The following is a 24,971-nucleotide window of genomic DNA, read 5'->3' on the forward strand; positions in this document are numbered from 1 at the left end:
CATAAAAAGTGGTTGGAGCTGCGCGGTGGTGATTGGCAACGCAGAGCGGAGCCAATTGATCTGACCGCAGAGCTGTTGAAGCTTAGTGATAGTGACCTGATCCGGTATGTCCAGCTGGGGAGCGGACGGGGTAATAGTCTTATCAATACTAAACCTTAAGAAGGCTAATGGTGGCACAATTTGAACTTTATCGGGCTGAATCGTAAGGCCGAGGTCAGCTAAATTAGTGGTGAGGTCTTTAAGGATTAGAGGAAGTGCCTCGGCGTCCTCAGAGGCCACCAAGATGTCATCCATGTAATGGATGAGCATGGCCCGCTTTCGCAGGGGGGCCACTGCGTGGTTAACATACATTTGGCAGATGGCCGGACTGTTACGCATCCCTTGAGGGAGGACTTTTCATTGATACTTACTAGCCGCGCCCGCGTGATTGGGGACGGGGACTGTAAAGGCAAAGCGCGGGCGGTCTCGCTCATGTAGCGGGATGGAAAAGAAACAGTCTTTGATGTCAATGGTGGCTACATGATAGTGGGCTGGGATGGCCACCGGATGGGGGAGGCCAGGCTGTGGGGAACCCATGGGAAGAATATGCTTATTGATTTCCCGCAGATCATTGAGGAGCCTAAATTTCCCTGTGGCCTTTTTATGAATAACAAACACTGGCGAATTATAGGGACTAGTAGAAGGCTCTATGTGGCCAGCGTCCAACTGTTCCTGGACAAGGGCTTGGAGTGCTACTAATTTATGCGTGGGAAGGGGCCACTGCTCCACCCATATAGGTTCCTCGGTATCCCACTGCAGAGGAACAGGCGTTGGAGGTGTTAAACGAGCAGTGGCGCACATTATTGGGGGGGCTGCGCGGTAAGCACTGCCCCAAAAGCGGCAAGGATATCACGGCCCCATAAAATTTGGTCTATGGTGTGTAGAAATAACGGGCGGAAGGTGCCTGAGTGGCCCTCTTCATCTTCCCACTTAATGGGTCTCATGGCCTGAAGAGAAGTAGAGGTACCGGTGGCTCCCACTACCGAGGGACCATCGAGAACCATGCACAAGGTGGCATACTGAGCGGGCATGCAAGAGACTTCTGCCCCTGAATCAAGCGTGCCCGTGTACCATTGTCCCTCTATTCTTAACTTACGAGTAGGCTTTTCCGGAGTGATAGGGACTGTCCAGAGAAGCGCTTTGCTGCCGGTGAAATGATTAATTTTATTAGAACTGGCCGGCAAGCTGCCTCTTAGGGGCGGGGCTGAGGCTTGCCCCGCTTGGAGTTTAAAGCGTGCTCAGTGCCCTGGCGCTGACTGCCGTCAGGGCACCATGGATAATAGACGTTTTTTAAGCTATCCCTGCTAAGATCTCTGGGCCTGCTCTTGCAATCGCGCGCCCAGTGATAGCCACGCTGGCAGCGGGGGCAGGGAGTGGGAGGAGGGCGCCCATTGCGCTGCATGTAAGGCGGGCGTTTGACCTCCGCATTGGGGCACTCCCGGGCAAAATGACCGCTCCGCCCGCACTTAAAGCAACCGGTGGTGGCGGCTAAGGCGGCAGTGACAGCGCCAGAGACAGCCTGGGCTAAGGACGCGGCAGCTGGATCAAAGGCGCTGCAGGCGAGAACCCAATTATTAAGTGTTTTTTCCCGCAAGGGGAGAATGGCTTGCTTACAGGGGGGATTAGCGCCTTCTAGAATAAGTTCCCGGGTGAGAGCTAGCTGGGCTTGGGGGTTGGTAACTTTCCTAGCACAGGCTTCTTCAACCCTGGAAACGAAAGTGGCGAAAGGTTCGTTTGGCTCCTGAAGGAGCCTGGTAAAGTTGTCAGGTCGACGGGCAGAGCAGTTGGCAAACGCGCATAAGGCGATGCCTCTGAGGACAGTCCAGAAGGTAGCAGGAGCATTAATATAAGCAGACGCATTCAGAAACGCTCCCGTGCCCAAATAGGCTTCGGGGGGATGATAGACTCCAATGGCTGCGTCTTGCTCACTTTGCTTAGCTGCTTCTGCCTGGAAGTGAGCACGCCAGTCAACAAACTGACCGGGGTTAAAAATTGAACGGGCAAGCGAGGCCCAGTCTTGGGGGAGGCAATAGTTTATGGCGAGATCCTGCAGTATTTGGGAAGCGTATGGGCTACCTAACCCGTCCTCCTTGACGGCCTTGCGAAGCTGCTTGATAGTATCTAAGTCAATGGGATACCAGTCGTACGGTTTCTGTGGGGTGGGGATAGGGTTAAGAGGAAAGCAGCGAAAAGCACGAGAGAAAGGAGGACGCGCTTGCAGAGGGCCTGGCGCGGGAGTGGGGGCAGGGGGAGCGTTGCCCCAAGGGTTGCCTTGAGGTGTAGAAGGCAGCCAGGGGTTGTTAGTCGGCAGGGTGGGAGGAGCGGCGGCAGCTGACGGCAGCGGCTCCGAGGGGGAGCCTGTCGAAGGGGGAGGTGAAAGTGGGAGGCCCCAAGCGTCGCAAGATGGCGGCGTGGTAGGCGTGGCCAAGACACAAGATGGCGGACCAGCCCCGCCCTGTGGAAGGGCGGGGTCCAAGGCACAAGATGGCGGACCAGCCCCGCCCTGTGGAAGGGCGGGGTCTAAGGCATAAGATGGTGGACTAGCTCCGCCCTGTGAAAGGGCGGGGCCTAAGGCGTAAGATGGCGGACTAGCTCCGCCCTGTGAAAGGGCGGGGTAAAGCGCATGCGGTTTCCGGCCCAGCTTAGGGCTGACGTCATCACTAGAGCACTTCCTCCCCTCAGTAGAAGAAGAAGGAGGAAGTTCGCCATTTTGGAGCAGTCTGGGGGGGCGGTTGCAAAGAGGCACACGGTGCCAAACAAAGAAACAAAGACACAAAGGACTACAGTAAGGTAATGGAGGGGAAGAGGGAGAGCGTTAGGAGGAATGGGGGTTATAGAAGAAAAGGACGAGAGGCAGACGGAAGAATGGGTAGTGGGGAAGGGAGGAGCGGCTCCGGAGCGGCGAGGGAGAAGCAGCTCCGGGAGCGGCGAGGGAGAGGCGGCCCTTACCTTGCAGGCGAGGAAAAGGAGAGCTGGAGAGGCGTCCGGGCGAGCGAATGGCTTCACGGGACCTCTGCGTGGAGAGGACGTCGAATTGCAGGTGCCCCACGTTGGGCGCCAGTTGCGGTCGCAGTTGATTTATCTGGGGGGGGGGGCGGCCGGTTGCTGAACCCTTGGCTCTCGGCGTTGCTCGGAGGGTACCGGCGGCGGGGGCTCTTTCCCGGAGGCGAGGGCGAGGCGGGGGACTGGGCCCGGTCCCCGGCGGAGGCGTGCAAGGTGTGGAGGGCGGCAAGAAGGGAAAGACAAGACAGTCTTCCTCCAGTAGGGGTAGAACAAAAGGGGGGGGCTTTATTCAGGGGGGTAAAACCAAGAGCATTTATTAGGGGTGAGCACAGGTTATATAGGCTGGCATAGAGGGCGGGGGTTGTTACAAGCCAATGCTGAGGGGATAAAGGCTAGGATTGGTTCTGAGAGGGTGCGGAGGTTAGGATTGGTTCTAAGAGGGCACGGAGGTTGTTTGAAAAGGGGCGGGAGTTGCTCTGGCAACGGTGTATGCGCACTGGTGGTGATGGGAGTTGCACTGGCAACGGGGAGTGTCCGGGCAAGATAAGGGGGTGGGGAAAAGGCGGTTCCCTCCGGCAAGCCTCCCCTAACGGTGGTATTTTGGGTGAGGAAATGGGGCCTGCCTCCGGCCTCACTTTCTCAGGCCTGGGGGGCAGTGGAGGGCGCTGTCGCCCGTGCCCACCACCCTCCCCAGGGGCTGATCAGGTCCCCCAGCCCAGGCCCGCCAAGTCGAAGCACGTGATCAGTATCCCGCACTTTGGCAACGGGAGCAGTCGGGGGGGGGGGCGGTTGCAAAGAGGCACACGGCGCCAAATGAGGAAACAAAGATACAAAGAACCACAGCAAAGTAATGGAGGGGAAGAGGGAGAGCGTTAGGAGGAACGGGGGTCATAGAAGTGCGCATACAAGAGGACGAAGAGAGCGTGGGGGAAGGGAGGAGCGGCTTCGGAGCAGTGAACCTCCCACGGCTCCGGAAGCGGCGAAGGAGAGGCGGCCCTTACCTTGCAGGCGAGGAAACGGGAAGCTGGAGAGACGTCCGGGCGAGCGGGCTGCGGTCGCGGTTACTACTTCTAGGGGGAGAGGCGGCGACCTGCCAAACTGTTGTGTGGAGACACCTCCTCACACGGGGCACCAGTTGCGGTCGCGGTTACTGCTTCTAGGGGGAGGGGCGGCCGGTAGCTGAGCCCTCAGCTCTCGGGGCTGCTTAAAGGGTACCGGCGGCGGGGGCTCTTTCCCGGAGGCGAGGGCGAGGCGGAGGACTTGGCCGGGTCCTCGGCGGGAGGCGTGCAAGGTGAGGAGGGCGGCGATAAGGACAAGACACTCTTCATCCAGTAGGAGTATGCGCCAAAGAGATTTATTCAGGGGTGATTACAGGTTATATAGGCTGGTAAGAAGGGCAGGGCTGGAAAGGAGGTGAAGCAGCCTTAAATGGCAATACTGGAGGGATAGGGGCTAGGATTGGTTCTGAGAGGACGCAGGAGCCGTTGCAGCGGGGCGGGGGTTGTTCTGGCCACGGTGCATGTGCGCTGGCGGTGGCAGGAGTGGCCTTGGCACCAGGGAGTGAGTGGGTAAGATAAGGAAGTGGGGAAAGGGCAGTTGGGAGAAAGGCGGTTTCCTCCGGCAAGCCTCCCCTGCCAGTGGCATTTTGGGTGAGGAAAAGGGAGCTGCCTTGACCTCGCTTCCCAGGCTCGGGGGGGCTGCAGAGGGCACTCACGCCCGTACCTACTACCCTCCCCAGGGGGTGATCAGGTCCCCTGGCCCAGGCCCGGCAAGCCGAGGTACAAGCTCAGTCACCCGCAGCTGTGTGTCAGCATGCACAGTCCTCTGGCTCCATGCTGTCTCGACAAGGAACATCTCCAGGGGCCCTGCAGTCTCCTCGGGCTATAGCCTGGGATGTGAGGAAGCATCTCAGTCTCTAATTCCTCCTAACTGACCTGTGGCTTTTGGCCCCCACACCTCCTGAGGGATTTGGTCACAAAAGCCCAGAGGGCAGTTAATCCCAGTCTGAGGCTAAATTCTCTCTTCCTCCTTCACCGTTCCTTCCTCAATCCTTCCACGTCCTCCCCTCAGTTCAGAGTTGTCTCTAATCTCTATGGGTGGCAGGAAAACTGGTCTTAAACCCTCACACACATTTCCCCTAGCTCTATGCTCTATGGTCTTAAATGTTAAACTCTAAGTTCTCAGAACCTAGGCCCCTCTCCTGAATTGTGTGTGCACGTGCTATCATGTGCATGTGTGCAGGGGCTAATTACAGCCTCCTGAAGTGTGTGTGCACGTGCTGTCATGTGCGTGCATGCAGGGGCTAATTACAGCCTCCTGAAGTGTGTGTGCACGTGAGATCATGTGTGTGTGTGCAGGGGCTAATTACAGCCTCCTGAAGTGTGTGTGCACATGCTATCATGTGCATGTGTGCAGGGGCTAATTACAGCCTCCTGAAGTGTGTGTGCACGTGCTATCATGTGCATGTGTGCAGGGGCTAATTACAGCCTCCTGAAGTGTGTGTGCACGTGAGATCATGTGTGTGTGTGTGCAGGGGCTAATTACAGCCTCCTGAAGTGTGTGCATGTGCTATCATGTGTGTGTGTGCAGGGACTAATTACAGTCTCCTGGAGTGTGTGTGCACATGCTATCGTGCGTGTTTGCAGGGGCTAATTACAGCCTCCTGAAGTGTGTGTGCACGTGAGATCATGTGCATGTGTGCAGGGGCTAATTACAGCCTCCTGAAGTGTGTGTGCACGTGAGATCATGTGCATGTGTGCAGGGGCTAATTACAGCCTCCTGAAGTGTGTGTGCACGTGAGATCATGTGCATGTGTGCAGGGGCTAATTACAGCCGCCTGAAGTGTGTGTGCACGTGAGATCATGTGCATGTGTGCAGGGGCTAATTACAGCCTCCTGAAGTGTGTCTGCACGTGAGATCATGTGCATGTGTGCAGGGGCTAATTACAGCCTCCTGAAGTGTGTGTGCACGGGCTATCATGTGCGTGTGTGCAGGGGCTAATTACAGCCTCCATGGCAATGTAAAAATGGCTGCAAGACCCCCTTTCAATATGAACAAGTTATGGTGCCACTGCCTAGACACCCCTGAAGATGGAGAAAGAGATTGAGAGGAAGAGGTAGCAAGAAACAAGATAAGATTTAACAAAGGTCTATGAATACTGAAACTTTATATAAATATATTTTGGAGGGGTGCTGGGGTGTTGGAATGGCTGGGGAGGTAAATGACATGGTGGAACTGAAGCCTATGGCATCCTTTGGGATTCGCTCTACAGCTGCTTGTTGAATTGTGCCTTGAAGGTCTTCCCCTTTCTGTACATACCTTGTATTGCATAATAGGGAAGGGAGTGAGACTGTGCATCTGTAACCCATAACAATTTTTGAAATTACCTATATAACTGCTTGTTGACCTGTACATCAAGAGTTGACACCTTTCTGCATGTGTGTTATATTTTACAAGAATGGAAATGGCTGAAGTGGTGGAACGGTGACCCATGATATTCTTTGAAATTTGCTCTCTAACTACTTGCGAAATCGTACTTCGAAAGTTATCGTTGTTAGGTATATATGTTAAAGTTCACAATTAAAAAAAAATAGCTCCAAGTGCTTTGGCAGCATAGAGGAGCAAGGGACTAATTCTGCAGAGCGAACGGGGAGACCTCACAGAGGGGGCAGCATTGGAATGGGTCTTGAGGAGGGAGTAGGAGTTTGTTAGGTGAAGAAGTGGGAGTGTTGAGGAACACAACCCTGTCCCAGTCTTCAGAAGGAAGAAACAGAAGGAGGGAGGGAAAGGGGTTGGTGGAAAGCACTTTGGAAGGACTATGGGAACCCATGTGCTAAGAGCTCAGACTGACGTCAGATGGAGCTGGGAGCAGATCCCAGCCTTACCTCTTCCTGTCTCGGCCGCCTCGGGCATGTGATTTAACCTTCAGTGTCCTTAGCTGTGGAGTGGGGATACTCAGGCCTGCTTGTTTGGGCTGAGGTGGGGACAGACTAAGGGAAATGATCAGGCCACACAAAGTCCAGCACCCAGCACCCTGGGTGTCCTTTGTCTATGACAGTGGGACAGTTTCCCAGGTCCTCTGCTAGGCATGGGATGGCCTTAGAAGCCCCGGAGGTTAAAAAGAAAAAGTCACTTCAATGAGACCAGCTCAAAATTTAGGCCATACTCTTTATTTCCCTCTGCAGTGTGGAAAAAACAAGCCATCACCAGGCCTGTGAATACAGGGCTGAAGGGGTCTCCTGCCACCCAGCCCAGGGGGGCAGCTTTGACCCCCTAATGGTTGTGGTGGTGGAGGGGGGGCACTGAAAGGCACAGGGAGGTGCCAAGCCCCCCCCTAGGGAGGGAGGGCTGGCTTCACCCTCCCCTGCACCGTCCTCAACCCTGGGAGGTGGCAGGGCTGGAGGCAAACCGACTCCATTTTACAGGGAAGGAAAATGAGGTTTTCCCCAGGAAGGGAAAACACCTGCCTCAGACTTCAGCTGGGGAGCCCAGTGAAGTGGGAGCCTGTCCTTGATGTACCACGGCCTCTTCCTCCCGCCAACCCCAGGTGCCCATGGGGCCCGGAGGCCCTTATGTGTCATCTGGTTCAAAGTTCTAGTTTCTGGGTGGGAAACCTGAGGCCCAAAGATGTGACAGCCGAGGGCAAAGGCCAGAGCTAGCCTGGGGGCGGGGAGCTCTGAGGTCACCCCCCCGCAGCCCTGCCTGTGACCTGGGCCTGACCTCTGTACCCCAGGATAATGCCACGGTCTGACTCAGCACGCATGGCTAAGTCCTGTCACTTTTGGGGGATTCTGGCCTCACTGAGCTTAAATGACCTTCCCAAAGAGTCTCCCCAGGAGGCAAGTGTTCTCCTGCCCCCCCCCCCCCCCCCCCCCCCCCCCCCGCCCTGCCACCTTGCCCCAGATGAGCAGACCAGAGAAATGCAAAGCAGCACAAAAGGGGTTCCCCTGGGAGGGTGCAGGGTTCAGGGAAGAGAAGAAAACACAACTTCAACATCACTGTACAGTCCTTTAGGAAAGAAACCACGGGGGGAAATGTGTGGGACAGATGTCACCTGTTGCCACAACATGTGTGAATGTGGTGGGGGGAGACAGGACAGCTGGAAAGGCTGCCCCCCCCCCCCCGATTTACCGGGGTGGGGCTGGGAGCTCCCACCCAGCGGGAGTGATGCTCTTCTACTCAGATGACTCCTTGGGCATATATGCTATATTGTCATAGGCAGGGGGCGGAGAGGCTGCCGGGCTGGGGATGTTGAAGTCTGCGCTGAAGGCGTTTGGCAGGAAAATCACAGGCTGCAAAGCAAAATAAAACCCGGTGAAAGCCCTAGAGGGCTCTGGAGCCTCAGGGGGGTGTGACGATGGTGCCCCCCTGTGGGCATTCCGAGAACAGCACCCTAGTCATGAATTTAGCAAGTCTTGAGTAGGTTGAGTTGGAGTATGGAGGTGAGCAAACAGACCAAAGACCCGTTTCTCTAGGAGCGAAGGGTCTGGTGTTCTTTCTCTCTGGACTGCCCTGCCCTCGTGCAGAGCTTTGTTACCTCTGGACCCTTGACTTGGCCTCGCTGGCCTCCCTGCCTCCAGCCGTCCTCCTGGTTTCCCACCTTCATATTCAACAAACGTGATGGAGTTCCCTGAACCCAGCTCTACACACCCCATTGCCTCTCACCCTCCCACCCTCTTCTGCACAAAGCCACCCCCTCAGCAGCACACCCCACCCCACCGCCTGCATTTTCTGGCCCCAGGCAGCCTTTGTTCCACCCAGGTCTCCCGCCCCATGCCCTTCTCCACCCCCTTTCCATCTTCACTGTCCCCATCTCGCTCATGGTCCTATTGTTGAGGGTCCCACTCGTCTGTGCACAGCACTTCCCCCCACCCCCTCATCCCCTGCACCCAGGCCTTCTCCTCTTCTGCATCAAGGGTCTCAATGCAACGGTCAGGAGTGGCCACTTCCATTGGTGCTGGCGCCCCCTGTGGCCGCAAGGAGAATAGTCCACATTCATTAATCAGCCAAGACCCCTTCCCCTGATGTGGGGGGAGTGGGGAGCTCGTTGCAGCGCAGTCTCTCCAAGTTGCTTCCCAGAGAGAAGAAGGGAGTAGGCCCGAGGCAGACAACCTCCCCCTCCAGTGGGACGGGAAGCCTGAGGCTGGGGCGCTGTGGGGGTGGGAGCACTCACTGTGTCGGCTTGGGCGCGGGTGGCTTGGCACCCAAAGTGGGTGGCAATGACTGCGATGAAGAACTCCAGGATGGTGAAGATGGTGAGCACGGCCAGATAGCCCCTGCCCACATCCTGGGGACCAGAAACTCACCGTCGGGGCAAGCCCAGAGTTCTAGAATAGAAGTAGCTTGCCCAAAGTGGCAGAGCGGTACCTGGAGCCAGTGCCTCCTCCCCAGTGCTGTGGCCCCCTCCTCATCCCACCAGGCTGCCTCTCTGTCCCCCCCACACCCGGGGTAGGGTCACAGGGTCAATGCACCTATGGGGTCCTAACCCAGGACCCCTGGGCCTCCCTCCTTGCTCTAGGACACTGTCATTCTCCAAGTTTCCCCACCCTGGGGGGCGTCTGACACATACCCAGTTAGTGACACCAAAATCCATGAGCAGAATGGCTGTCCCCACAAAGGCTGCCATGGCGCTGAGAATATTGGTCCCCAGGCTGCACCTGACCTGCGGAGGGAGAGAGGCAGGAGGGGAAGGAGTGGGGGAAGAGGTGACATGAAGAGAAAGGACAAGCGCCCACAGCTCCCCCTGCCCGGCGCTGCGGAGCCAGCAGCCCTCCCTCCCCTGGCCAAGGAGCGGTGGCAGCCCTGGCCCGAGCATGGCCGTGCTCTTGCTGACTGCTCTCTTCACCCCTGCCCCTGCCCCGGGACCCCAGGGGGATGGCTCCTGCTGCTTCCCTCACCTTCTGTCATCATCCTGGGGGGCTGTGGGGAGATGGGCTCTGTGTCTCCTACACGGCCTCTCTGGGTGAGGGGTCTGCATCAGGCTTCTTCTCTCCCCCCAACTGTTGCTTTGTGTCCCCCCACCTTGCCTTGCATGCTCAGAGGCTGAGCAACCTGCAGGTGCAGTTGGGGAGAGGGGGTGTCCTCCACTGAGGGCCCTGGGGGTGGGGTGGGCTAGGACTTCAGGGTCCATAGAGCACGTGGGGCCAGTGGATCCCTCCCTGTGCAGTCAGAACCTGACGTTCTTGTGACCCAGTAGCCGGAGTCTTCCGGTTAAACTGCCCCAGCCTTAAAGCGGACCCATTCTTGGGTGGGCTGGGGACTGCTGGGCCCACTCAGGTTCCCTGACTCTGTTTTCTTTTTTTATGACAGAGAGAGGTCACTGAGTCCAGAGCAGTGTCACAGAATCTACTGAATTGATTCGTTAATTCAGTGAACTTTTATTGTGCACTTTGCAGCAGGCACTGGGTGAGGTGCTACAAACCCAAGGGACAATAAGCCAGGTGTCTGCAGTTTCCAGCCTAGGGGGGCATTAGGTTTAGTCCCGCCCCTCTCCAACCCCATCTCTACCCAGCACCTGGGCCAGCACTCACGAATGGAAACAGGACAAGCAGTTCCCTGCTTAAATCCTCAGGCTGTGTCAACTTCCTTATTTGTCAGCTCATTTCTGAGTGTTTTACCAGACACCAGAATGTAGATGCTTTGACCTTGACCATGTGCTCGGAGCTCTGACCATGTGACCATGAGCTCGGAGCCTGGTAAGGTGCTCGACACTCTCCAGTTCAAAAGCCTCGATCACCTCCCTGTCGCCAGCAGAGGTGTCAGAGCCCTCTGCCATCCCACCCTAGCTCACCTTTCTACCAAATTCCTTTTATTTTTCCCTCCCCAGGTCTTTGCCCTGGTCAAATGCAGCCACACGTGGCTTCCCAGAGCAAGCCTGCCTGTGCTTGCCTTCGTGACGGCCTTGTGCTTTTCCCTCTGTGTTTCTAGATTCTCCCCACCCACCAAGGCTCAGCTTAACCGCTTCCTCTTGCAGGAGGCCCTAGTGCCTCATTCTTCTCTCTGATCAATCATGGGCTCTTCACCGTGGACCCCCACTTTCTAGCCTGCATTAGTAGTTTGACCAACGTATCTTTGCTCCTTCTCTCCTGTGGGGCAGGAGTCTGTGTCTGGGTTTCCCCCTGAGCCTGGCTCTTAGGAGCCCCCTGGAGATGCTTGTCCGACGGGCTGCAGGAGTGGGCGACTGGGCGGGGCAGAGGGGAGCGAATCCAGCAACGATCCAGCCCCCGCCAGTGGCCCACCTGTTCAGACTCACCAGGCAGCTGCTGTGGTTCCTCTCGGCTGCCACAGAGAGGGACCCGGAGATGATGAACTGTGTGGCAAAGAGGGGAGCAAGTGAGTCTTCTGCCTGGACACTGAGGGGGCCCGCCATGCCTGGGCTCTGTCAGGAGGCTGGGGGCACCTGGGAGAGGGCAGCAGACCATCCACCTCTGTCACCCTCTCTACATCCTGGCTGCACCCCTTGAACTCTCTTTGTAAGGGCGTCCCTTCGCTACTGGGGGCCCCTGTTCTCACTCACATGGTATCATCAGTCTCCCTGGGAATCCACTGTCCCTTCAAACATTCACTCATCAAACACTGACTGAGCAGCAGTTATGTGCCACACACATAGAGTCGAATATGACAAGACAAGCTCCCTGCTGTCATTGGGCTTATATCCTAATTGGGGAAGACAAACACTTGTCAAATTAACAAACAAGGAAAGTACAGGGGGTGGCAATAGGAGCTGCCATGAGTGGTAAGGTGTCCCTGGGGGCTACTTGAGGTCTGGGGTCAGGAAAGGCCTCAGAGCTGAGATGCAAATGAGAAGATGCAGGGCACAGGGTGATCTGGGGTGGGTGGGAACCTGCATCCTGATGCCCAGGTGCTGGCATGGTCGCCTGGCACAGGGAACTTGGGCTGGCCTCGTGACTTGCTTAGTTGATGGGACACAGTGGAGGGGCATGTACCACTTCTGGGCCTGAGCTGCCCTGCTGGAGGGAACATGTGGGACAGACGCTGTGGAGAGGCCGGTCTGGGGTGGTGGCCTGGTCCTGGGATCACAGGGTGGTGGCAGTGAAGTGAGGATAAGTGGGAAATTCAGGCTCTGCTTTGGCAGTGGGGCTGATGGGACCTGCTGGTGGGTTGGACGTGGGAGTGAGGCAAGAAAAGAGCCTGGGATGACTTCAGATATTTTTCAGCTTTAGCATTTGGATGGATGGAGGTGCCATTGGCTGAGATGGGGAAACAGGTGGGAAGAAATAGGGTTGGAAGAGGGTAGGAATTAAGAGTTTAGTTTTGATACATGAAGAGTTGCCTCTTTGACATCAACTGGAGATGTCAAGCTAGCAGCTGGAATTCCAGTGCAGCACGCAAGACTGGCGGCAGGCGTTTCTGTTTGATGGACAAAGAAGCCAAGCTCCAGAGAGAGGCAGTGATTGCCCAGCATCACAGAGAGAAGGAGGTGATGCTGGAACGAGATTCCAGCTGTCCTGGCTGTTTCTTCTGCATCCACTTATCCTCCCTTTCTGGGATTTTGGAACTTTTCAACTGAGCGGTTTGTAAAACACTGCAGCAAGGATTACTGACCCTGTGCTGACAATCAATTATTATCATTATTTTTAACTTAGGGACTCCTTTGAGCATTTGACAAAAGTTATGAGTCCTCTTCCTAGAAAAATGCATATAATAACTTATACTTTCAGAGGTTACCAAATGGTAGCCTCATGAAGGTCCAATGGAATTATTAAATGTGGGAGCACAACAGGATTTTTCCTTCCAAGACGTTTCTGACCTCTTTAGTGGACATATTTTGTGATAACGCCGGGTAGGAGGGAGTTCAGAGAAGAAAGTGACACCTTGGCTTCCCTCCCTGGTTCTTCCTTCCTGGCTCTCCTAGATTTTCCTCCATCTCCAGGTCACCAGGGACTATTTGAAGAGCCAGAGCCTGTCTGAGCCAGAGCCAGAGCCAGAGCACGGCTCCCGCTGTCGTGTCAGCTCCTCTGGTTTGTCTGGGTCCCACTTTTGGGGGTTTTGAGCCCTTGCTGGAGGCAGCCTGGGGAAAGGGAAGGACATCCTGGTGTCCTTGGAGAAGCCAGCAAGCCTGGTTCTGGAGAGCCCACTCATGCAAATCTCTGACCCTCTCTCTCAAATAACACTCAGCATTTGGGGCAGAATTTTACTGCTTGTCAGTAGCTCCCACATGCATCATCTCTTTTGATTTTGTTGGCAAACTATGGGTCAGGCAGGACCCGAACTGTGAACCCCGTTTCTAGACGAGGGAGCTGAGGCCCCAGATGCAGTGACGTGCCTAAGGGACACAGGGCGATCGTCGGTGGAGCTGGGATTCAGACCCCATCGGGCTTGGGAACAGGTGAGAATCCCAACGACGGGGCTCCCGGTGGGTGTGGGACCCACGGAAGGGAGCAGTAGGGTTTCTGCAGGCTGGGGTGTTGGCTGAGGGGCGAGGCTTCGGGTCTGGTAACAACCGGGTTGATCTCACCCCTGGCCCTCTTGGCAGCCTCCTCTGTCCCAGGCTCTTTGCTGGAAGTTTTCCTTACTCAGGAGCCGGGTCGGGCTTAGGCTTACGATGAGGGTTCGGGTTAGGAGTTCGGTTCAGGCTCAGATTCTTGCAGGGGCGTTCGGGTCCCCACCTAGGGCCCAGGAATGTGGTGGGGGTGGGCTCAGAGGGGCCTGGGTCCCTGTCCCCGCCCCCTCCCACCTCCACCCCCCCACCCAGCCCCGCACTCACGCAGGCTCCGCCCCAGAAGGGGACGCCGCCCTCGATGAAGAGCATCCCCAGGTGGCCGCGGCGCACGAGGAGCAGCACGCTGCCGAAGCCCAGGTGGATGAGGCCGATGAGGATCTGCACCGTCTGCGGCGGGAGCGCGGATGCTCAGCCCGGCCCCGCGGCCTCCACGGCGCCCCCTGCCGGAGCCCGGAGGAGCGCGCGCCACAGCCCCGGGTCCACCCCCCACTTCCCGGCAGCGACCCGCGGGGGTTGCGGCCTGCTGTGTGCATGCAGGGTCTCCATGGGCCGAATCTAAATGCCCCCCACCTCCCCTGCACCGAATGCCCCTCCTCTTCCCTCGCCATCCGCCTGCAGCCTGCAGTGGACGCCTTCTCCCTGAACCTCTTCCCCATTGCATTGTCTCACTGACCCCTGCCGGGGTGGGCTGGGGCTGCCTGGCGCCGAGCTGCAATCTCCGCTTTGGGTTTTTGGTTTTGTTTTGTTTTATGGAAGGTCTGTTTTCCAGCAGACCACGGATCCATTCCCAGAAGGAGGGTGGAACATACTGGCTTCTGGTAAGTTGCATTTTGGTAAACTAGTGAATTCCAGAACTGAATGGAAAGGGGCATCGAAGGCCCCCAGTGCCAGCGTCTGCCCGATTCAGTGGCTGTTTCCTGTTCCTTGGCGTGTACCTAGCGACTGATTTCAGGGACAGGTGCTCACCACCCACAAATCAGTGTGGCCCATTCATGGGCAGCTCTGAGTCTGAACAACTGGAATCGTGTTTCTGGGGACATGTGGGCTACATACAGTCTTTATTTAGAAGGAGCACCAAGAATTTGGGTATTTATAGGCACGAGCCCTTGAATCTTCTCTCTCTCTCCAGAGGCTTGGCTTCCATTTTTTCCCCTTCCTTATGTTGTTTGGCATCCCAGTTGCCAATGTTCTCCATCCCTGCAGGTTTCCCCCTGCCTCCAGCCCACCGTGGCTATGGCAATTACACCTCATAAAACACCAGCTGCCACTTGTCCAGTGCCTGTCTATGCTAGGTACTGTGCTGGGTGTTTTATAGACATGATCTCATTCAATCCTGACATTCAGAGGTACAGATTAGTATCCTAATTAGGGGGGAAACCAAGGTTCAGAGATGTCAAGTAACTTGCCCAAGGTCACCCAGCTATGAAGTGGCAGGCTAGCTAACTCCAAAGCTGTGTTCACCTCACGGGGTGACATCCAGTAGCACCTATTTATATTTTCTACTTTTGATGATATTCAGGAATTTGTATCTCCTCTGATTCTTGGAGGGGTTCATTGGTTCCCAGGCTCTGCTCCAAGGTTCCAGGATTCTCATCATTGATGACCTGCCTTTGTTCACCATCTCCAGCCCCTTTGTGCACTGGTAGACATGGTGCAGCCTTTAGTGTGGAATCTTAAACCCAGAATGTTCCATCCAGAGGCCCTGGATGCTGCAGAACAGTGGGGTTGAACACAGAACTTGGAGAGCAGGACCAGACTAGCCTGTGGGATGCCACTTAGCAGCTGTGTGGCCTTTGGGCAAGTGACTTAGCCTCGTCAAACCTCCATTTCCTAATGTGTCCTAGGGGAATTGTGGTCCCTGCCTCACAGGGTGGTGGTGAGGATCTCACAAGATAATGCACCGAAGCCCCTTGGTGCAGTACATAGCACCTTCCAGAGGCGCTCAATGAACGGGAGCTGTCATCATTGTCATTGTCGTCGTCATCATCGTCATCATCATCATCACCACCATGTGCTTAGGCTATGTTTTCATCTTCCACTTGATGGAACTGGAGTCTCGGGACAAGCTGAACACACTAGATTTATGTGTATGTGAGTATAAAGTTTTCCCCTCTCTCTCAGAGACCGATGTCCAAGGCCACCTGACACTGGAAAAGATCCCTTGCGTGAGGCTGTCAGCCCTATGTGAGCCACCCCTAGCCTACCACTTCTGCTTCACCTTAACTCCCTCCTTCCTTTGCTTGTTACGTTTCAGCTACGGCATCCTTCTCCCTCTCTCCTTGGACAAGCCATGCTCGTTCCTGCCTCAGGGTCTTTGCATCTACTGTTCCCTCTACCAGGTAGGCCCTACCCCCTAGATCTTCCCTTGGCTGGCTGTGGCCCCAGATCCAAGTTTTAGGTCAAATGTCACCCCCCCCCCCCCGAGACCTTTCTGTCCACCCCCCGCCTTAGTCATTTGTTTACTGGTTTCCTGTGAGGAGCTCTCTGGGGTCCTTATTTGTCTGGTGCCCGGCTCAGCCCTCAAGCCCTCACTGAGTATTTGTGGACTGACCACTCCCCTCTCCAAGGTGTGCTTGAATACCCCAGGGCTGGGGTGCTCACTACCCGTTCAGTGCCCAGGCCTCAGGGGGTGCAGAGAGGCTGTTCTTACCCCTAAAGCCTTGGGCTCCCCCGTCAGGAATGCCTCCACGGGCCGCAGGTCGGGTGGCTGGGTGGTCCTGGGTGTCTGCGCCCCCAGCGGAGGCTCCTCGAACTGCATAATCCCCGGAGGCTGGCACATGGAGGTGTGCAGAATGGCTGGAGGGGGTCGGAGGCTGCTGGCGTTCCCCGAGGGGATGACGACGAACACCCCATTGCTGGCAGGCTCCGCGGACATGGTACTCTGAGAGCCTGGGAAAGCAAGGCTCGGGAGATAATAAGAATAACAACCGTGATTACACATTTGCACAAAGGCTTTTAGTTTAGAAACGACATGCTCACCTACACCTGCTCCCTGCAGCCCCGTGAGGACGGCGCTGATATCTCTGATGGGAGATGAAGAAGGTCAGAGTCGAGAAATGAAGGTTTGTCTGAGTTCAGGGACTACTAGATGGGGCAAGGTCAAGACTTGACTTCCAGTCTCTCAGACCCCAGAGGTCAGGCTCTTAATCTCTGTGCTAAGTCACAGGTGCATGGGACCTTCAGAAGGAACATCTATTTAAATCTCCGCCTTTCCCCAGAGAGGGCAAGTACTTTCCCAAGGACACACAGCTAGTGAGAGTCTGAGTAGAAGATCAAAACTCATCTGCCATTTCTTGCCTCTCAGCCTGTGGCTGAGTTTTGTAAATAATTCCCCTGGGTAATTTGCTTCTGTGGGAAGGTTACTCTGTGGCCAATCGAGAATGGCCATTAATGTAGCCGAGATAGGCATGAGTTATGGAAACTTGATGTGTGTTTTGGGTAAATACTTTCTGGAAAACCACTATTACCCAGTTGCCAGGAGATGTGTTTACTAGGAAACAGCAGCTGAGAGTGGTGAATCATGCAGGATTATACAAGGACATTAAAAACAGTCCTTCTTCTTGTTGGCATTAGCTGGCAAAGTGTTCAATGCATGGCTCTGGAGCTGGAAGCCAGGATTCGAATACCATTTCCCTGCTTTTCCTGTGTGATGTGGGGCCAGATGGTCACCTCCGCCTGCCTCAGTTTCCTTACCTGTGCAGTGGTGATAGTCACACTGACATCGATCTCATAGGGTTTGGTGAGAATTAGATTGAAATAAAACACAAACCTGATAGAATACCACCCCTAACAGTGTGATTTGTTATCACACTCTTTGCCTGAAATAGGATACATACAAACCCGTCACTTACAGTGAGAGGTTAGTGTGCATTTGCTCTAGGGCTCTGGGAGCTGTGTACATGCACAGTGGGAGAGAGCCGGCACCGTGCCCTCCTGCAGACTGTCTGCCGCGCTGCGAAGGCTCTCAGCCTCGGAGGGCTCTGCTTGCTGTTTTGGGTGAATGTGTCCTGTACGTGTGTGTCCCCTGCTGAACCTCTGTGCCATTTGTTTTGTGATGGGTCTGACCTATAGCAGTTGACAAAGTGTTCGAGGGACCATGTTGGACCTGCTACAGAGAAGCAGCAGGAAGCGGGCACATGGGCTGTTAACGAAGTTTTTCAGTATCTGGGGTCGCCTGCCGGAGATGGTTGAGCTGCCCGCCATCCCTGAGGGGCTGCTGGCAATTAGGGGATGGTGGAAGTCATTTGATATATTGAAGGGCTTACTAACGGGGCCCTCTGCAGCCTGTGTGTGTGTGTGTGTGTGTGTGTGTGTGTGTGTGTGTGTGTCTGTTACGAATGAAATTGTGTATCCCCAATAGATATGTCCCAGTTCTCTATCCTGCCCTGGGAATGTGATCCTATTTGGAAACGGGATCTTCAAAGATGTTTTAGTTAAGACAGCGCCAAACTGGAGTGGGGTGGGCCCTAATCTGATATGACTGGTGTCCTTATAAGAAGGGAGAATTGGACACACAGAACAGTGGAGTAGGACCCATGATGACCAAGGCAGAGATTGTGGGCCAAGGATCGCTGGCACACCAGCAGAAGCCAGGAAGACGCAAGCAGGGCTTCCTCCACAGATCTTGGACTCCCAGCCTCCAGAACTGGGAGACAGTAACTCTCTGTTCTCTCAAGCCACCCATGCATGGCTCTTTGTGACGGTAACCCCGGGACACGAAGGCCGTGACCCACAAGAGATACCAGCGGTGGAGCTCCGTGGGACTTGGGCAACCACTTCCCTGTGGAGCACAGATTCTGCTGGGGCTCTCACTTGCAGGAACCCACAATGAGATGGTCATTTGTAGACACGGAAATGGCTTAGAACAGGGCTGGCAGTTTCCTATAAAGGGTTAGAGAGTAAGTATTCTAGGCTTTGTGGTCCCCAGAAACCCAGGCACAGCTCCTCAAATCTGCCAACCTGGGGCACAAGCAGCCACAGACAACACCTGCCCGGCTGGGTGTCGCTGTTCCAATAGAACTTTATTTACAGAACCCAGGGCCTGGCTGCATTTGGCCTGTGGGTGGTAGGTTACTGACCCCTGGTGTAGAGCACTGCCTGCCCCATAGAAGATGCCTAATCAATTCTGCGTACTGCTTTCACTCTGGCTTGCCTTGATTATTTGCTTTGTGATTTTGGGCAAGACACGCAACAGCCCACAGCCAGTCTATGGTTCTATAAAACCAGGATCGTGAGGGTTGTTTCTTCAGCCTTCGAGGTTTATCGTGAGAGTCAAATGAAACAAATGGGTAAGACAGTCCTCAGAAATTGGCAAAGTGCCCTCAACAGGTTGGGGTGCACTTTGAAGGTTAGGGTTTCACAGCAATATAGTGATCCTACCACCTCACTTGCCTTTCTGGAACTTTCTGGACCAATTCTCCGTGATTGAGCCCCACACTGCTTCTGTGCCGGGTGCCAGATTAATAAGAGCTTACAACACACATTTTCTGAGCACCCACGCTTTTCTAGGCACTTCAGAAATGTTATTTCTTGTCCTCAGGCTGATCCTGTGATCATTCCTGAAGTTTTACCTCACAGATGAGACAACTGAGGCTCAGAGCAGAGAAGGGAGTTGGTCAAGGTGCCTCAGAGCCGGGATTCAAGTCCAAATCTGCCCATCGCCAAAGCCTGCATTTGTCCCCTGATTACTGCTGCCAATGGCAGTTGGGGTGGGGGTGGTGGTGGTGGTGGGGGGCGACTGGGCTATTTGCCCTTTGTTTCCAGCTCCCACATTCTGGGCACCTTAAAGTTCGGTGTGGCCTGGAACTTTAAGACTGGTTTTGGCTAAATAAATGTGAGTGGAAGGAAATACATAGCTGATAATTTAGTTATCAGCACAAGATACTGCAGGGCTCTTTCTCCCCTTGCCACAGCAGCTAGCAGTGTTCCAGAAGGAGGCTGCTCTCTCAGCCTGGGTCCCCAAATGAGGACATTGTCGAGTGGAGCCCCCAGGGGACAGGGAACACGGGGAAGAAATGAACCTTTGCTATGTTAAGCCATGGAGATATTTGTTACAGCAGCATAACCTCACTTCTCCTGACTGTTACACTCTCCACAAATGGATATAAATAGGGGTAAGACACAGGGTTCATGTCCTTGAAGAGCCTAGAGTCTAGGAGGAGGGAAGAGAAGTTTGTGGTTCAGTCCAACAATTATTGAGCATTTACTATGAGCACCAACTGAGGGGCAGGGAAGATGATTTAAGACTGGGTGTCCTGCTGTCACAGAGGCACAGAAGGCAGAGCAGAACCACTGCCAGGAGAGAGGGGCAAGTGCAGGCAGAAGTGTTTATGATTGCAGAACTTAGGGATTTCTTCAAGGAGGATATGGATCGCAAACAGGGGCCCTCAGAGGCTGCTTTATCTCTGCCCCTCACCTCCCTGACTCCTTTTCTTTCCTTTCTCCTTCTCCACCCATTGACCTCCTTCTCCCTCCTCCCCCCAGACATATTGGAAAGACTAGACAGTTGCTGAAGATATTGCTAAAGATTGCTTGGCCCGAGAAGCCACAAAATTGGACTAGAATGGCAGATGCCAGAAAGATGGAGAGTCTGGGCTGAGGAGAACCCACATTTCCCCCTGGGACGTTGGCTGCCCCCAAGTCTGAGTAATAAACATTTACAGTCCTCACCTCGTCTGAGGGAGAGGCAGGCATGGTTCATCAGCTGGGCTTTGGAGATGAGGAAACAGAGGCTCAGAGAGGGTTAGCGTCTCTTTCGCAGTCACACAGCATCTCAGCAGCAGGGCTGGGACTAGATCCCTCAATCCCATCTCCCTGTGGCAGGAACAGTCGCTTTATGGAATTCCCACACTCCCGGGTTCAAATCCCGGCTTTGTCGGAGTGAGGGACCAATGCCTGTACTTCATTCTTTGGGGTCATAGTTCTAAAATGTTCAGTGTTCACAGATCAGTAAATTAAAACCAAATGGGGGACCAAATCCTGCCAATTTTCCGCTTTCCCAAGTAAGTTCTTTTAAAAAACCGTCCATGTTCTCACCATCATCCAGAAAGGATATTTTAACACCAAAGAGGAAGTAAGTACCTAATTTTAACGTAAAAGGACAGAACCTTTGCATGGAACGAATTTAGCTTGATGAAAATCCCACTGCTCTGCCCATGTAGCTGTCATTTCACCAGGGACAGGGCAGAACCGCTTTCAGACCCGTGGCGTTTTGTGGATGGGGTTTTCAAACCATTTTCTGGGGTCTGGGCTCACAGCCAGACCCTTCCTGGGTTTGGAATTGAGCCCTGGTAACCCCCCCCAGAGGGGTCACACACCATAATTAACAACATCTCTTCCGGATGGGTGATGAGAAACGATGTGCCAAGGCAGAGACCTCACGCTGCTTAGGGGAAGAGAAAATGCCGATAAAAATAGGCTCCCTAGCTGAGGCAGTTGAAGTGGCAATCACGAGCATGAAAGTGTCACATAGTTCCTGAGACTTGCCACCTCCTCTTCCCATGTCTCCATCCTGCGCCCTCCTCCCTGCAACCACCACCAGCCCTCTGCACCCCTTGGCTGGGGAGGGACACCCCCCCCCCATGCACCCCCTGCTGCATTCCAGAGGCCTCTGACCCGTGCCCGTGGCTCTGTGCCACCCAGAAAGAGAACTCTCTTGTTCTCACTGATCAGTCCACCAGCATGCCCTTCGCACCAATGCAGGTGTGCCAGGGATGGGCAGGTGTGCCAGGTGGGTGGAAAACTGGAAAAGCCATTGTCCAACCAGGGAACTGAGACACAGAGAACAGCCAGACAGCAACAGTGGTGTGTCATCAAGGAGTGATGGCCCTTCCCCTGCATGGCCCTTTATGGTTCATAAAGAGCTGCCACCTGTATGAGACCGTGAGCCCTTACAGCAACCCCGGGTGGTAGGTGTTATTATGCAGCCCATTTTGCAGAGCAGTAAACTGAGGGTCAGGAATAGCAGTGCGGTGGAGTGAGACAGGCTGTGGGCCTTGGAGTCTGAGGTCTTGGTCAAGGATGATAAAACGGAAGTTTCAGCTGAGACTAGACACTGCAGTGAGTGGGGCCATGGAGCCCCAGTGGGACTTGGAAAGAAGCAGGTGGCTGAGAACCTGCCAGATGACTTGTTCATCCTCACCCACAAGGGTGGGAGTGGATATTGGGAGAGGGCTTGGGGAGAGGACATTGAAACTGAGCACTGTGGAGGGGGAGGGGGATTTCTTTCTTAGGACAGGCAAGAGAGGCTGGCTTTAAGGAGACCACCTGGAGACATTTATATGTATCCTCTGCATTTCGGACCTGCCAGATCCCTGGGTTGAGGGAGGAGCTGTGGGGCAGGGTACACAGAAGAGAGATCCCCCAGCAACGGGGGGCATCTCCATGGAACCCATAAAACACCCCTCGAAAGAAGTCAGCTTAAACACGCCAGACTTGGGCAACATGATGCCAGCTCAGAGTAGTACCAGCTTTGGAGAGGGCAGACACTGCAGTCGGCCAGCTGGGGAGGAGGAGGGAAAGCCCGGTGGGAAAAGGGAGGGGTGCCAGCCAGCCACCCTTCTTACCTGCCACACACCTGAGCAGAGGACTAAGTCTGAAGTTATGACATAGCCCAAGCTGGGATACTCAGATTACTAAATCGGGGCTGCTTGTCTTGCCTAAGAGCAGCCAGAAAATCTGCGGGACTGCCCCAGTGCACCCTAAATAGTCGTTGTGAGTTTTAGAAGAGAGAATGCACGAGCTGTGCCCAGCACGGTGCTCACCTGTGGGAGGCGTTCGGTCCCTTTTAGCTTCTATTATTGCTAGCAGCCTGAAGGGGTAGGGACTGTCATTATTCCCATTTTGCAGAGGAGGAAACTGAGCTCAGTGACATGGGTGAGGTGTAAGACCTTGGGTGAGTCACTTATTCTTCATGAGCCTCAGTTTCCCCATCTGTAAAACGGGAGAGGAGGATGGTGCAGGTGGCCCCTAAAATCCCTTCCAGCCCTCGAGTCCTGCGCCTCTAGAACATGGCCGCCGAGTCTGGAGGATTGGGGTGAGCTGAATCATGCTCTTCGTGAGGGCTTCGGTCTACAGCAGGTAATTCCCTCCCCCCGCGGCTCTGCACACTCCACCCAGGCTCTCACGGAAGACTTGACAGGAGAGACGGTCTGTTACCTGTCATTTGAAGACAAGGAAGGTGGCTTGCCCAGGGTCACATGGTCCTCTGGCTCCAAGCCCCTGCCTCTTTCCAACACCCTGTGGCCCCCCTGATCGGGGGGCTGGACCAGACAGCCCCAGCAAGCCCCAGATGCAGCCTCCCCACGGCCTCCCTTGGCTGATCCGGTCTCCCGGTCCTTGGCTGCACTGACCCATGAGCTCACTGCCTTTGGCTGAGCCCGAGCCCTGTCCTGGGCTGCTCCAGAGTGGGCCGAGCCTCCGCTGGGCAGCCAGGACTTGTCTTGCGAGCCTCTCATGCATCATCTTTATTCCCAAGGAGCCGGAAGCAGCCTCTTCATTCATAGTCGGAGCCACCTGGGGAGGTGTTACCAGATGGAAGAGAGAGGCTCCAGGGATGTGTGCAGCAGTTGGCCTGGGGGTGCGGGTGGAGGGCTGCACATCTGAAGGCAGCTTTGCTTAGTGGGTAAGGCCCTAGGCCCCGGAGTTAGGCAGCCTGGTAAGAACCCACCCTACCACTCTGCTAGCTTAACCAGCTGTGTGACCTTGGGCAAGTTGCCCAGCCTCTCTGGGTTTCAGTTTCCTCATCTGTCAAATGGGGTCGAGTTGCTCCTTCTCCTTTCCCCATCTACAGCCCTGCTCCCTGGCCCCACCATTTGGTGGATCAGGCAGGGATTTGCTCCAAGTCGGACACTGTGGCATCTGGCTTGCAGGAGGCCATCCCTTCCGGCTGAGGACCCTGTCTGGCCCTTCTCTTTCCCTTGGAGATGGGATCGAGCAGGGTGCATGCCTCAGGGTTGAAATCATCTTTCTGTCTGTCCCAGGGCAAGACTCCTTTTCCTGGGAGGATGATTAGGGCTCCAGGGTCTCTAGGGATGCCTGAGTCAATTCAGTGTGACCCTGTGGGCCTGAGCAGGTGACTCTCTGCCAGCGGGAGGCAGGCAGTTTGGAACACACTAGCTTGGCCCTGAGGCCCTGGGTGCCATCCTGCCCCCTCAGTGCCAGGTTGGGGTAAGACCCATGGGCCGGAAGCTTCCGTGCCCAATGGTCTCTCTCTCTCTCCTTACCCAGGGACCCAGCCCAGCCCAGGCCCACTCTCTGTGGGCTAAGAGCCCATTCCCTCCCTGCGAAGCCCTGGGGCTGGGCGGCTGGGGCTGCCTCTCCTGGGAAGGGCATCTGGCTCCCCCACCTTGGGGCTGCAGGAGGGCAGAAGTACTCACCCGGCTGCCGCCACTGCCGTGCCCGCCGCTGCCCGCTCCCCGCTGCCTCTGCTCTCTGCAGCTGCCTCTCCCGAGTTCACACATATTCAGGTGAAAGCCTTGCTATTCGTGTGGGGCTTGGAAATCAGCTCTGCTTGTGAGCCACTGCCTCTGGAAAGTTCTCACGTCCCCCTGGCTCCGAGGCCTCCGCCCATTGGGCCTGACTGAGGGGTGAGGGAGCCGCGGGTGGCATTGTGGGCCTCCCGGCCAGAAGGGCCCTGTGAGAGCATCTGGGCATGCCTTGCAAGCTACAGAAGGGGAAACTGAGGCCCAGTGAGGCAGGTGGACCGCACAGGTCCCACTGTCAGTGGCAGAGCTTGGATCGGGCCCCTCGCTGACCTTTGCCCTCCTGCGGCTCAGGTGGGGGATCTCCGAGACTGACCAGGAGGCTGCCTGTTTTTCTCCCCCTGAACTTGTCAAACTTTAGATAAGAGAGGCCAGGAGTCCACAGCTCTCCACTGGCTGGGAGCAGAGTGTGTGAGTGTATGAGTATGGGTGTGTAAGCATGTATCTGAGTGTGTGAGGGTGTGAGCATGCAAGCTTGCGAGTATGTGTGAACATGTGTCTGAGCGTGTGAGGGTGTGAGCATGGCTTTGTGTGTGTGGTGTGTGTGTGTGTATGAAGGTGTGTGTGAGAGTGTGTGAGTGTGAGTGTATGTGCACAAAGTAGTACTCCAGTGGCCTGGGCAGGGGTATAGGCAGGTGGAGAAACCATGCATTAGTTTCTGGGTTCAGTTTCCCTCCAAACGAGCCCCTGAGGCCTTTGAGCAAAGTCAGGGAGATGCTCCAGGCCCTGGGAGACGATCTCAGAGCATGGCTTGGGCCAGCTCTCTGCTAAATCAGGGATGGAACAGTGTGGCAGGTTAATTGCAAAAACGGCCATGGTTCTCCACCCCTCCATGTGTCCATACCTCTGGCAGTCAGAAGTGGAGTCTATTTTCCCAAACCCTTGCATCAGGGCTGCCTGTGCTTCCTTTGCCAATAGGATGTGGCAGAGGTGGCTGTGTGCCAGCCCTGAGCTGAGGCCTCAGAGGCCTTCTGCTTCTGATCTTC

At 55.3% G+C, this 24,971-nt stretch overlaps 1 protein-coding gene and 1 long non-coding RNA gene across 4 annotated transcripts; one reads left to right on the forward strand and one right to left on the reverse strand.

The window, feature by feature from the left end:
- Nucleotides 1-7,937: 7,937 nt before the first annotated feature.
- On the reverse strand, nucleotides 7,938-16,416 carry MS4A15 (membrane spanning 4-domains A15). Of its 2 annotated transcripts, none has more exons than XM_037838969.1 (6): nucleotides 16,155-16,416; nucleotides 13,769-13,891; nucleotides 11,294-11,350; nucleotides 9,611-9,703; nucleotides 9,215-9,328; nucleotides 7,938-8,333 (listed from the first exon to the last, which is right to left on the reverse strand). In XM_037838969.1, the coding sequence occupies exons 1-6, from the start codon at nucleotides 16,377-16,379 to the stop codon at nucleotides 8,217-8,219; spliced, it is 729 nt and encodes a 242-aa protein (XP_037694897.1). In that variant the 5' UTR covers nucleotides 16,380-16,416; the 3' UTR covers nucleotides 7,938-8,216. The 2 variants fall into 2 exon arrangements, with proteins under 2 accessions (XP_037694897.1, XP_037694898.1); XM_037838970.1 differs by having other exon boundaries at nucleotides 11,280-11,350.
- LOC119536255 lies at nucleotides 14,011-19,172 on the forward strand. Of its 2 annotated transcripts, none has more exons than XR_005217375.1 (4): nucleotides 14,011-14,322; nucleotides 15,349-15,595; nucleotides 15,759-15,843; nucleotides 19,044-19,172. It is a non-coding gene; the product is annotated as an uncharacterized LOC119536255 (long non-coding RNA). The 2 variants fall into 2 exon arrangements; XR_005217374.1 differs by lacking the exon at nucleotides 19,044-19,172 and adding an exon at nucleotides 16,367-16,406.
- The last annotated feature ends 5,799 nt before the right edge of the window (nucleotides 19,173-24,971 follow it).

Source organism: Choloepus didactylus, chromosome 6 (assembly GCF_015220235.1).
Source record: "Choloepus didactylus isolate mChoDid1 chromosome 6, mChoDid1.pri, whole genome shotgun sequence".
Taxonomy (NCBI): Eukaryota; Metazoa; Chordata; class Mammalia; order Pilosa; family Megalonychidae; genus Choloepus; species Choloepus didactylus.